The 13970-nt window shown below is 38.6% G+C and overlaps 1 protein-coding gene across 1 annotated transcript in view; it reads right to left on the minus strand.

Annotated features, from left to right (window-relative positions):
• Positions 1-4611: 4611 nt before the first annotated feature.
• The window catches only part of LOC101859675 (cyclic AMP-responsive element-binding protein 3-like protein 1), a gene marked incomplete in the record, with an annotated part of 58466 nt that continues 49107 nt past the window's right edge, over positions 4612-13970 (minus strand). The window contains 1 exon segment of the mRNA XM_005088923.3: positions 4612-11475. Within this exon segment, the coding sequence (XP_005088980.2) occupies positions 11090-11475 (386 nt within the window).

Here is a 13970-nt window from a genome sequence, read left to right on the forward strand (position 1 = left end):
CAGAGGGGTGGGTTGAAACGAAAGCTGCCATTCCCTCTACTTGAAAGTCGTGAAAAGACCAAGCCACCCTCGTCACTGACAGCAAATTAGGCCCTGGCATCGTGCGGTTCGGTCCCCTTCAACCCTGCATTACTCGAACAAAGCATTGACCACTCCGTGCTCTTCATCAGTTTCTCTTCTGCTTCATTAACAGCTTGAAACCAGCCTCATCGACGAAGGCAAATTCATACATGTACCGCTAAATGTTCTGCATCTGCCATGCTGCATATTGATGTCTAGTTGCTTCAGTCCTATCTGATTTTCTTTCCACGGGAGCATCCTGGGGATCTTTTCAATGGTGATCAATTCGTCTTAAAATTAAACTGCTTATGGTTGTCGTCAACTCAATTTGAGCACATCAAAATGCTTTTCACGCTGAATAATCTTTAAGGAGGATATTTGCTTTTGCTATGTGGCATTTGATCTTGCTATTGTCAAAGAGTCTAGTGTTACATTTGGATTTGCTATTTGTACATTTGAATTTGTTACGCACAATCGTGCACTAACACTAAAATTTCCTATTGAACATTTGAACTTTCTATGTGGCGTGAAATTTTCTATGTGGCTTTTAAACTTGCCATGGGGCATTTCTATTTCCTATGTGTACATCTGATCTGAAAAAACTATATTATTATGGGCATTCTTAAAAATTTTTAACTTGATTTTAGCGCTTTTCTCAAAGTAAAACGGATTCCGTTAAAAAAATAACACAACAATGACCGTATCTTTCTTTTTCAAAGTATCGTGCCTACATTTGTGTGAAACTATTATATTCTATGCTTTCAAGTACATGAAAAAAGGTAATAAAGTCAAGCACAATGTTCCTCAGAGACATAGATCTAGTAGTAGGCCCACTGGAACATTTTATAAACCGTGAAAAGATGACCAGAAAAAAAAAAAATTATCTTATGATCTTCACTTGCCATTGCAATTTTTTTGGACAACCTCGTTATCTTTTTTTTCCACATTTTTCTTCACTATTCATGACAACTGGCATGTACATGTATTGTTTTCAGTTATTATCAAGGAAGTGGATAGGCGGACCACGGGGTCTTTCTAGCCAAAAGGATAGGTGGACCCCGGGGTCTACCTAACAAATTTAAAATGCTAGGTTTTAGGATGTGAACCCCGGAGTCAGCGTAGTGAAATAAGTAGATCTAGGTTTAACTAAGGATCGGTGGACCCTAGGGTCAATGTAGTGAAATAAATACATGTAGATCTAGGTTTTATTTTAAGGACTGGTGGACCCTGGAGTCAACACAGTGAAATAGGTAGGTTTAAGGTGGACCTCAGGGTCTACCTAACGAAATACTAGTTAGGTTTTAGAATAAGTGGACCCTGCGGTCACCGTAGTAAAATAAGTAGGTTTAATCAAGGTGTTCCGGGGGTCCACCAATCCTTAATTACACCTTCTTATTCCTCTACGGCTATGGTGACTCCGGGGTCCACCAATCCTTATAAAATTAAACCTACTTATTTCACTACGGTGACCCTGGGGTCCACCAATCTTAAAAGAAACCTACTTATTTCACTACAGTGACCCCGGGGTCCACCTGTCCTAAAACCTAGTACACTGTATTTCGCAAGGTAGACCCCGGGCCCCGGGGTCCACCTTAAACCTGCTTATTTATCACTACGTTGACCCCGGGGTCCACCAATCCTTACTTAAACTTAAACCAAACCTTTTTTCACTAGGGTGACTTCGGGGTTCACATCCTAAAACCTAGTATTTCGCTAAGCAGACCCCGGAGTCCACCTATCCTCTACAGGACTATACTATTATCAATTTGCAATTTTCATTGATTAGCATATTTTTAAAAAAAAATTGAATCAGAGACTCGCTGTCTAAAAAGTCCACTGCTAATGCTATTCTTTTCAAAGAAAATGGCTCAATTTGATTTTATGACACGTTAAAAAAAAAAGAGCTTTAAAAATATCCAGAAAATAACATAAAATGATTATATAGATCTATATAAATGTATTTTATTATGTACACTAAAAGACTGAGCAGAGGCTTACAATGTAAATCCTGTGCTCTACAAGTAGAGAAAATCTTAAGTTTGCGCGGAACAGATTTTATTTTAAAAAGTTGGATCTAATTATATCTAATAAAAGTAAAAATGATTGTTATGGTGAGATTTGTTATTATTAACTCTGGAAATACAGTTAGTTGCTGAATCTAAAATTAAACTTGAACTGTGCAATTCGTTTTATTTCAATTCCAAAGCCCAAAGACATAGCAATAGTTAGATCTAGATCTAGCAGTTGAAGGCTCTCTGGCTGCTTCTAGCATAGGCCTGCTACTACTGATTCTAGACAAGGAATCCAGATCTAGCTATCACCTGCACTATTAAAGCCAAATAAATGGTAAAATAAAATAAAAACTGTGAATTGTTTTGTCAGTCAGCTCATCTCAATTGCCATAGCCACACGTATTAATAGTTGAATAATGCGGGAAGCTACACGTTATCACACTGTGCAGGGGAGAGCGGGGTGCCCGGGTCGCTGACCAGTCGATTCGGTGGTTCGGCTTTTGCAGATCTATGCATTTTTTTTACGGAAAGCCCTATTACTAGATTTCTAGATCTATTAGTGTTGTGAAAACTTCAACATCTACAGCTCAGGCGTCAAAAGATGTTGGGAAATAATAATACGTCCTGAAGTTTCATAATTTATACAGAATAACATAGCCAGTAGTTTTTATTTCATCGAGTTATGAAAATTGCCTTGTTTTCAGAAGCAAATTTTAATAGTTCCAGTTCTACCGAATTGATTTTCACGCGAATTCAACCATTTTGATGATCTTTCTTTTCCTTTGAAAAAGATGTAGGCCCGTCGGATGTGGCAGTGCGATTAACATTGAGTTGTTTAGACCCATCAAAACACGAGGCTTCGTGGCCGATCACAAAAGTCTACGGGGCTTAACGAGGCCGATTCGCCCTGCCGCGAGCAAGTTCACTAAACTGCCTACTTGTACAAGATAGAATCTACTACCACAGATTCTCTACACAATCGTTGCTACTACTACTACATGTACTACTACGAGACAGTACGAGAGAGTGCCACTCAGGCAAATGTAGTGTAACTTTGACTCAGCCACGCTGTGTACACACTTTTTATACCCCAAATTTGACCCGGAAGTCCATTCGGAGGATTTGACCTTTTCATTTGACCAAAGTGTGCCAAAATGGTAGCCTAGCTTTTGCCCCTCCATGAAGGAAAAATAAGGCCCTCATTCAAACCATTGGGATTGAGAAAAATTGTGCGCATTGTGCTTTGTTCTTACAATATTCATTATGATTATGATTTATAAGTTGTACACTGAGACAAAACTGTACTTAATGAGAAAGATGCACCATTATGAAAGTGGAACGAACTCAGTTGCCTGAAAAGGGTAGTTTGAGCATGTGTGGCCTAAATAAGCTAAACTCCCCTCCCTTACCTTATTAAGGCCATATGTGGCCTAAATAAGCACTCCCTAAGTGATTATAGGTTTAATTAAGGATTGGTGGACCCCCGGGTCAACGTAGTGAAATAAGGTTTAATTAAGGATTGGTGGATCTCGATGTCAACGTTGGGAAATAAGTAGGATTAAGGTGGACCCGGTGGTCTACCTAGCGAGCGAGAATGCTAGGTTTTAGGATAGGTGGACCCCGGGGTCACAGTAGTGAAATAAATAGGTTTAATTAAGGATTGGTGGACCCAGGAGTCACCATAGTGAAATAAGTAGGTACAATTAAGGATCAGTGGATCCCGGGTCATTAACGCAGTGAAATAGGTTTCAGGATTGGTGCCTATTTTTCTAGGTTGACCCTGGAGTCCACCAATCCTTAATTAAACCTACTTATTTTACTACCGTGACCCCTTATCCTAAAACATAGTTTTTTGCCAGGTAGATCCCTGGGTCCACCTGTCCTAAAACCTAGTATTTTGCATGGTAGACCCCGGGGTTCACCTATTCTCTTCCAATCTTCAGTACTTAATATGACTAAATCGTGTCACAAGAGCTGTAAAATTTTTACCTAAACACAACCCCCCCCCCCCCAGAAAATGATTCGCAAATGCTGTCTATTAGGGAGCCACAGTATTTCAATTCATACACATGTGCTAGAATTTGTTTTCAATGATGATAACTATTTTATTTTAAAAAACCCAGCCAAATGTAAGCTACGTTTACGTAATGAAGACTTTGCCCGGATTAACTCCTCATGCAGTTGTCTCTCGTTCTCGATGAACAGTCCAAAAACTCTGCACGGTATTCTGATATATTATCCACAATAAGTTACCGGGCTTCAGAACATTTTTAGAGTATGGTATTTTGATTGATTTTATTTTAGGTACCACTTTATTTAGGACCTCCAAACTTTACATCCATCTCCTCCGACAGCAACATATTAAGAGAGTGGACAGTTTTGAAAATGACATAAGTTCAAGAAAACAGCATAAGAGGTTTGAACTGTAGCTATCTTTGCCATAGTCCATCTGAGCTAATAACAGCACATCCACTGCATAAAAAAAGAAAAAAACTAAAGACCACAAAAACAGAAAAAAGAATTTAAAAACTCTGCTTCAGAAGTTTGATATATTTTTATTTGCTGAATTTTTCTTTTTACTTTACTGATACACGTCAGCTATGTACAAAGACACGGCAGTGCCGAACGATGGATTATTTTAGGTCGGACCCCCCTCCTGGGTAGGTCCGCCAGTCTAGCCCTCAACCAAAACAGCAAGGTCAAAAAGTCATGTAGCACTGAGTCAGAACTCCACAATGACGAGCCAGCACTGCCTAAATAACAGTACATTGTAGTAATCATGCTCACAATATCCTCCCAGCATCACCCTCCCTCACCCTGCTCTTTTAACCTTTCATGTCCCCCTCCACTAACAAAATCTTAAAATTCATTATATTCCAACTTCGTGAAATCATCTCCTTAAGATAAAATTTAAAAAATTTCCCCACATAAAACCATTTTTCCTTTATTTGAGCAGGGCTCTCCATAGTTGTCTTTGTCACTCAGTACAAGGAAGCAAGGAAAAAAAATCCCACGTCATTAGTTGTGGAGTCCTGTACAATGGAGTACCACCACAGTGTGGTGCATTGCAATCATTTAGAAGAACATGGTAAAGGCATCGATAACATGAACAACATTTCATTGTGTAGTGTGTAGACATAAAAATCTTATTTACAAAATTAAAAGTAGAAATAAGTCCATAATAGATAACAGAAAAAAAGCAAGCTTTAAACAGTTGTTTAAAACTGTAAGGAGATTTTACACAGCAGCCAGAAAAACCAAGGACAAAATAGCTACAAAAGCTTCAGATGCATTACAAATGAAATTGCCACTGAATCTTTCAATCTCAGAAGTCTTAAATGATTAAAACCAAAAACTCATTTTCTTTTAAGCTTAAAAAAAAAAGTAGAAAAATCTGCCGACAAATTACTTTTCAACGGATTAACAATTTTTGTAGACTGGCTGAAAAATTAATCGATCCATAACAGTCCAAAAATATATTTCCATGTTAAAAACAAAAGCCATTCTTTTAAAATGAAGTATTGCCCCTCATTTCCATTTCCCTCAATAAAATGTTTCAAAAATGTAAATTCCATCATGCAGTAAGAAGTAAACCAGAGGAAGATGTGTCACACACATGCAAGAAGAACCATGTCAACATTAGCATACACACAAGCACACACATTCGAAGAAGCACGCAAACACATTACCTGAGCCAGGTTTATAAAAAATTTGAAAGATAAGGAATGGTTTACATGTATGCGGATACAATTTTTCCACCCCATCCAATCAAGGGATGGGAAAATTGAAAGTAAAGAATAACATAACATGAAATGAGCATAAGAAGAGGAAAGAAGGAAAGGCATATTATATTATTAGCAACAGAGCTTGAAGGGGGTTACGGAAGAGGAGATATAAATATTGGAGGAGCTCATTGACTAGCATTATCACATAGACAAAAGGATCATCATCACTCCTGCCAGCTCAGGCTATGCAACTTAATTTTTTTAAAACAATAATAGCTTCAGTGTCTGTTCCTACCAGCTACAAAGTCACTGCAACTGGTCCCAAGATATTTTTCCTAAATAGATAAAGGGTTTTCAGTGCCTAATCCGACTGATCAACGTATAACACCACTATTGCAAAGAATTGTTTTAAAATAAACTTCTAAAAGTAGTTGGGAAGTTTCCCTCATGGGTATTTTGTACTGATGTCAAATAGTGTTGAAATTTCTTAACACTGAAAGTAAAAGCCTGACAAATAAACTTCGAGAATTATGCTCAAGTGTTTCAACTATCAATTTTGAAAATTAAGTGAAATGGAACTACTAACTTTACTCCTCACTTTACAATATTTTGCATGACTATCATTCGTTGCAAATGAGCCTCCTGAGAGCATTACTGAAAACAGGACAATATCACCATAAGATATATCACATGCAAAAACTCACAGAACTTTCAGCAAAGGCATTAGCCCTCCCACCCACCCCAATTCAATCAATGAACTTTTACCCACATAAAACCACCTCAGGTATTTTTGACCTCCTGGCACAAGTTAAAACCAGTCTATGTACAAAAGACATTTTAAAGAAAACACAAGAAGGGCAAGGGAAAAGGAACTTCAGATCTACAGAATACGTAAATTCTTCTGCCATCTTGTACTTTGTACCAGCAACTTGGCTTCACAATGACTCCCATACCTCAGAAAAACATCTAAAAATAAAGTCTTTGAAACGGAAACATTCTGAAAGCTACAACTACAAAGAGTAAGAGGGATCATGGATGGAGGCAAAGTAGATAGAATCTATAAAATAAGGCTCAAAGATTGCACTCACAATGCGATCAAGATGTGAGAATGAGCTACAGCTGCTAAGGAACTACATACAGGAGTAACGAGACTGAAAGAAGTAAAGGCCAGCACATTGCTATTTCTACATACAATGGTCACTAAATGTTTCTTATTATCTGTGGTCGATCCACAAGATTGTCCTGCTCATCATGAGGTGGAAGTACAGAACAGCTGAAACAAACTTTAAAAAAAGGAAGACAAAAGCGTTCAAGTTTGAAAAGACACTAAAGAAATCCAAACTGGATTGAGGTCACCAGCACTATCACTGACGTGATAAAAACAGTCGTCCGTAGGTGTTTTTTTACATTATCCACTGACACAATGTAAATCAGATTGAAGGCAGGATTTCACCCTGTCTATCAGGGCCAACCCAAACTGAGAGGGATACAACATCCCAGAAGACAGATTGAGACACTCGATAAAAATTCTCCCCAAATGGAAATTGAAAACGTTCTGCGTGCAACAGCAAAGCGCCTAAACACTCTACCACAGACGCCAGTAAAATGTAAGATTGAATAATTTGTGCCCGCGAAATTCTGTAGATAGTTCCCTCACTTTAAATTCAATTCGAAATATTAAAGACAGAAGGAACAAACAGGGAAAGTTGACAGGAATTAGAGGAGTGGGGAAAGGAATTGGGGAACTGCATAATCTCTGTATTTACTGTATTGCAAAACAATGGCCTCCAGTTCCAAAGATAAATGGTAATATCCACAATGAGAGGAGGAGGAAGAAGGTTAGGAGCAGACTTATAGAACTATTTACATACACTACAACAAGACCTGTGACAGACAGGGGCAAATTCTAATACAGCAAACGTGAATGTCTTTTACAGTAAAAGGGCAAAACAAAAAAACGATTCCCACTCCAATTTGGAACCAACACAGGCTCAATCAAGACTCTGAGACAAAAGAATTGCATTTTCTTGCGAGACAAAACTTGTGTCACTTTCAAAGTCTAAAAGAGGAACTTTGGCCGGCCAGTCAGTGGAAATACAGTATAACAAAAGGAGGCCAATTACATTTTCGTCCCCTAGAACAATACTTCACGACAATTACAGCATGCCACTGACACAAACATCAACATTTACAATTGTCATACATAGCATAACAGGGTTATTAATTTAATATTATATCATAATAATAAACTTTTTGGTTTTTTACAACAAGTAAAAACATTTTCATGATCTGATGTAATGAACGACATGGTATTGAATGACATGGTCATAATTTGCAGCAATGACAAATGACTTCAACTTGAAACAATGAAATAGGCTGAACCTAATGACTGTGAAAATGCTATAACGAAAAATTTTCTCACCAGTATCTCACTTGATTACCACTTGCAGAAAAAAACAAATGCACTGTACATCAATCAGAACCCCCCTGGCTTAGGACTAAAGTATCATGCCATTACTTAAACATCGAGGAGACATTCTAGGAACAAATTTGAACATGCCTTTCTGTACCACTGGCAATCTATAAAAAGCCCCAAAAGAAATAGAAAATTCAATTTACTCGGTCTGACATGTATGTGATGACTAAGGTAGTCATTTTCTGATTTGACAAACAAGGACAGGGCAGACGAAAGTAAAAGCTGTTGTTTGTTTGAGTTTGTGAAAACAAAAATGGTCAGACAGCTGGTAGGACAGACAATAAGTTAGAACAGTCATGGGCGTGTGCCACTAATTGCTAGGTCCTTGCATCATTTCCCAATCTTGCAGTATGTGTTCTTTTGTGAGACGGGCAACGAATTATAATTGTCACACAAGGAACTGAAAAACTGGAGCGTCCAAAACTTGATCAACAAAATATTTTTGGAATTTGTATTTCTATTTTTAAGAGTACACTTCTTTGTGCACACTATTTACTTCACATTTCTCTACTCTCTATTGAGAAGTCATTATAGCATAACAAGGTAGAAGCAGAACAAAAAGACAAAGTCATCATAATCATGTATACAGTCATCTACATAGCTCAATTAAAGAATCGTGGACTAATCAGCCACAAAACGAACCAGGACAGTTATGAATCTTCTCATACAAATCAAGTTACTCTCCAGTCTAAATGAAAGAACAAGAGGACAAACAGCCATGAAATTACTCATAAATAATTTAAATAAAAAGTGGACGGCAAAAAAATGTAATAACTCTTACTGAAAAGACATAACGCTGTCACTGCCAGATGAAAAGGCCTTGATATTTTTATATTTCGACTACACTCTAAAACCCTATCCCCATTGTGAAAGGGTTAGACGCAACTCAACTTTGCACTGAAAAAACAACAACCCATCATTAGCCTACAAGGTAAATCCCCTTCTTGGAAAAACCAGCTTCAATTATGTCTTGATCTCTCTGTCGGGGCCACCGAACATGGAAGCACTATTACAATAACCACACAGAACCTTTATGAGCAACTTGAAATGATATGTGATTGTGAAAAGCTTCATATTTATCATTTCCTGTTTTTACCCTGACAACAGGACATTTCAACTGAACACAACTGAGTAAGAGACAAACATTTTTAAAAAAACTAACAAAAACCAGCCGTATTATGGCTTCTGCTGAGTGCTTCTATTTACTGAAACCATCAAAATAATGCCCATTTTTTTTTAAAGGGATGAAAAAAAACCAAAAATGAACCCTATGGTCAATGTGAGCATGAAATGACTGACCAGTGACAATGGTTTATCATGAAGCTCATAAAACGAAAACAAAATTTATGGCAGTTATCTTTTCTCACTCTGTAGTAATGAACGGCATACTTTGATTCTCCCTGCACTCTACTTTCTCCCTCCCATTTGCACTGTTCATTCCTACCTTCTCACTTCCAACCATTCTTTCTCAGTCTCTTTCTTCCCTCTTTGTCTGTGCAGAGACTCTCCTCAATTCACTCATTCTCATACACACCCCTCTATGTACTAACATTCACTCTATTGCTTGAACCTCATCAGTCAACAACACAGAGGACACCCAACAACAAGTGCCTCATTTGGATAGCATTACCATTTATTAATATGCTCTACCTAGCCCCTAAAGCGCTCTTATTTAACTTGTCCATTGTGCTAATAGACTCAAAACACTGCGGAACCTACTTCTGCAGAAGAAAAGAGCTATGTCTAAACCTTCCTCAAGCCGAATAGAAGATCAGAGACACTGCTTACAAATCAAGTGACGGAAGTAATTCAGAGATGTACCTCATCACAAAATTCAGATCACTTTTGAATTTACAAAAGAAAGAAAGAAAGGGGGGGGAAAATGTACGATAAGGCTAACATCTTCCTTTGAAAAACATTTCTGCCTTTGTTAAAAAATGTTTTGTTTTTAAATAAGGCTGTAGAGTTAGTGATGTAACATCCCAGTAACAGTCAATAGAGATAGTTTTTCAATGATGTTAAAAAAAAGTCTGCAAAACCTGAAAACGACAAAAGCTTCTAGTTTTTTTTAAACTTAACTGCAATAAACTTTAAAAATAAAAATAAAAAAAGGATAAAACAGTCATGACTGGATGAAGATTTTAGAACTTAAAAAAACGTTATTTGTACAAGGAAGCAACTTGTACTTTAAAAACGACGTTGTCAATAAAAGAAGGTTATTCAATATTTCAATTGAATGTTGCACAAAAGGTCACTGCCCTACAGGCAAACAAAAGTAATTACGGGAATTCAAAAAAGCCATTTACATAGCCACCTTAATATTGGCCCCATACATCTACTGTATGCTTTTACCGTAGCAGTTCATGACTGAACGTGCACTTATTTTGTACAGTTCACAGACTCAGAAAAATTTGGTCACCATCAATAACACATGGTCAGAGCAGCATGTAAACATGCAATACCCTGAGATTGAATTTCAAAGAATTTCACAGTCACAAAAGTGAAAAAATGCTCAAAATGGAAGTGCTCAAATCTGTTCTTTCAACAAAGAGCAACAACAGTACCATCAAACAAACTGTGAACGTCTTTACCCTCCCCTACTTTAAATGTCAGCTCCCTTTCCTCAAAACAATTTTCTCAGGTTTAGCCTTGGTAGAATTAGATAACCTGCAAGTAAGAATCGTCAATTTAATATCGGTCTCGAGCAAATAACTGTTAGTAACTATGACTCATATCAGTCAAGAGGCGCTAACCGTTAGCAACACTATAAAGTTCTGCAACCTCCTGCGGCAGGCAAGTCGAGACGGCCTGTGTTCTCAAGCTACCGTCTCTGCATCGGCAGACATGTTGTGTCTCAAAGTGGGGCTGGCGAGCATCTCTTTGGCCGAGACGGTGACGTCGGGCATCACAGATGTCGTGTGCTGGTGGAAGGCCCCGTCGCTGTCGCTGGTGTTCTCCATCCCTCCGCTCCCTCCGTTTCCCGCAGTCACCACCATGACCACGGTTGTGTCAGGTGTCGTCTTGCCAACTTCCATCGTGATCTCGCCCGCACCCAGCAGGTCAATGCCTGGGACACTTCTCTCCAATACTTTCTTCTCAGTGGTGTCAGGCATTGGGCAGGACATGGCGCCTTGCCATGGCATGGAGCGGAAGTCGTCACAATAGTCCTCCCCGTCCACAGACATCAGTACTCGAGATTTCACTGAAATGAGAGAGAAAGAAAAAAGAAACTCTGCTAAATCTGCCTCTTTTAAGTTTGAGTAAGTGATTTTTGGCACTTGCAACGCAATGTAGTGATATAAGTTCCGAGATTAGAGGTGTTACAAGTTCTGCCTGTTTGTGTGAAGTAAACAGAAGTGTACTTTATAAATAGTCACAACACAGGATATTATAGATTCCGAAAAACAGAAAAAGAAAAGAAAGGCACTTTGAAATTGGTGAGCAGGAAAGCCCACTGAATTTTATATAAAGTTACACTGGACACAATTTACTTTAAAATATGGTGTTCTGAACTCTTTCACTACCATGAGCCGTGTTTCATAGCTCGCCAGTTCCTGCCTCAAAACCGCACCTACTTTTGTAACAATTGAATCTGAAATCTCTGGCTGAAGAATGATCGTCTTTAGCAACATGCTGAGAGAGGTCATTATTTCCCCTTTATTTTCATATATAATACATGACATGTGGTTAATGTTGAAAATTGAACTCAAAATCTTGGTAGACCCAATCAGAAAGTAGGTCACAGACACCGAGATAGGGCCCGGTTCAGGTGAGGAAAAACCCCCCAGTAGTGAAAGAGTTAAAGATGAAGGTGCACTCCAAAGACTGTTTTTAGTATGAGCAAAACATGAATTTCAAAATGAAACAGTGTTAATCTTCCCAGCAGAAGTGTCATTTCTCTGCCGGTCGTAAAGATAAATACATACATGTGTAATGTTTTCATCAAAATGGAACAAAAATGTACACAGAAATAATCGCAAAGTGCATGACAAAAATTTTTTTTTTTTTTAAATAGACATCATTTTAAAAAAAACCTACAATCACAAAGGGATGAGGTAGAAGGATCAAACATCATTATATTAAATCGCAGTTAATGACTTAAAGAACTGAACAGTGGAAATATTTAGGTGAAATCTTTTTTTTAAATGGTAATTTCAGCACAATTTCTTATTCACAGCAAAAAAATTGTTTTTGGCCTGACGTAACTCGTTAAGATTATTGCATCCTCTAGTCGCAGAACATAACTAAATCTTGATTGGTCAAATTTCTACTTCTTTCGGGGGGTTTTCCCCCCATACATTTTGTGATGAAACCAATGGCAAAATTGCATGCAATGAAAGAAATTTGGCTCATAAATAAAACCAATGCTACAAGTAACAGCCAAATACCACATATGTTGCAGCCCAGCAAACATATTTCCCCTGTACAAGAGGGTATTCAAATTAACATTGATCTTAGGGGAACAACAGACCTACGGGCCACGAGCAAACAGAATGTCCAAATTTTCTTTCACTAAATCTGGTGATCACTCTTTTTCAGATAACAATATATGCCTTTGTGTATGGTGTGTCTGTGTGTGCTTGTGAGTGTGTGTGTGTGTGTGTGCGTGTGTGTGTGCGCGTGTGTGTGTGTGTGTGAGAGAGAGAGAGAGAGATGGGGGGAGGAGAGAGAGAGAGATGGGGGGAGGAGAGAGAGAGAAAATTGGATAGCAAAATAGAGGGACAGAGATAGGAGAGATGGCGAAGGGGATGAGAGAGAGACAGCGAAAGAGAGAGGGAGAGGGGCAGAGAGAATGAAAGAAAGAGAGAAACATAAATTATATATATATATTTAGGGAGAAAGAAAGAGAGAGCAAAGGAGAGTGAGAGAGAGGGCAAAAGAGAGTAAGAGAGACAGACACAGAGAGAAGAAAGAGCAGAAGTCAGGGGGAGAGAAAGGGCCAAAAAGACGCGAAGATGGCACAGACAGACAGACAGACAGACATGACAGACTATTTTAGGTTTAGCAAGAGTTTTACGGCACTTACAACACAATAACTTATAAGGTCATATCATATAAGTGCCGGAGACTAGAATTATTACAAGAGACTAACAAAGGCGAAAAAGGAAGGTAACAACGACGAAAAAAAGAAGGAAGAGAAAATAGGGACAATAGATGTTTGATAGGAAAGAAGGAACAACACCACCACAGCACCGGCCAGCCATCAACTGCAAGTGTGTATTGTGTGAGTGTAAATATATGTGGTTCTTGTAGAGGTGCGCGCAAGAGTGAGCGCGCCCTCTGTGTGGGAGTGAAATAGCGAGCCATAGGTCTAGATCTAGATCAGAAAGATAACTCCCAGCTGTCGCTTTAAGATTTCCTATCCCACAGAGCTCACTTGGCTTTGATTGATTCTTGGAAGAACGAGCTTAAATGTACATTGAAATCTCCTGTTTGTGTTACTGCTGAAACAGCAGCCAAGATTAGCAAGCTGTCACTACATCGATAAGACATTCGAGAAGAGTGTGTGCGAATGTGCGCGCGTGTGCTTGCGCACACACGCTTGTGTGTGTTTGTGTGTGTGTGTGTGTGTTTGTGTGTGTGTGTGTGAGTGTGTGTGTGTCTGTGTGTGTATCTGTGTGTGCGTGCGTGAGTGTATGTATGAGGGGGTCAGGGGGATCAGTGAGGATTGGTGTGTATGTGTGTGTACGAGTGCGC

This window comes from Aplysia californica, unplaced genomic scaffold, assembly GCF_000002075.1.
Source record: "Aplysia californica isolate F4 #8 unplaced genomic scaffold, AplCal3.0 scaffold00001, whole genome shotgun sequence".
In the NCBI taxonomy this organism is placed as follows: domain Eukaryota; kingdom Metazoa; phylum Mollusca; class Gastropoda; order Aplysiida; family Aplysiidae; genus Aplysia; species Aplysia californica.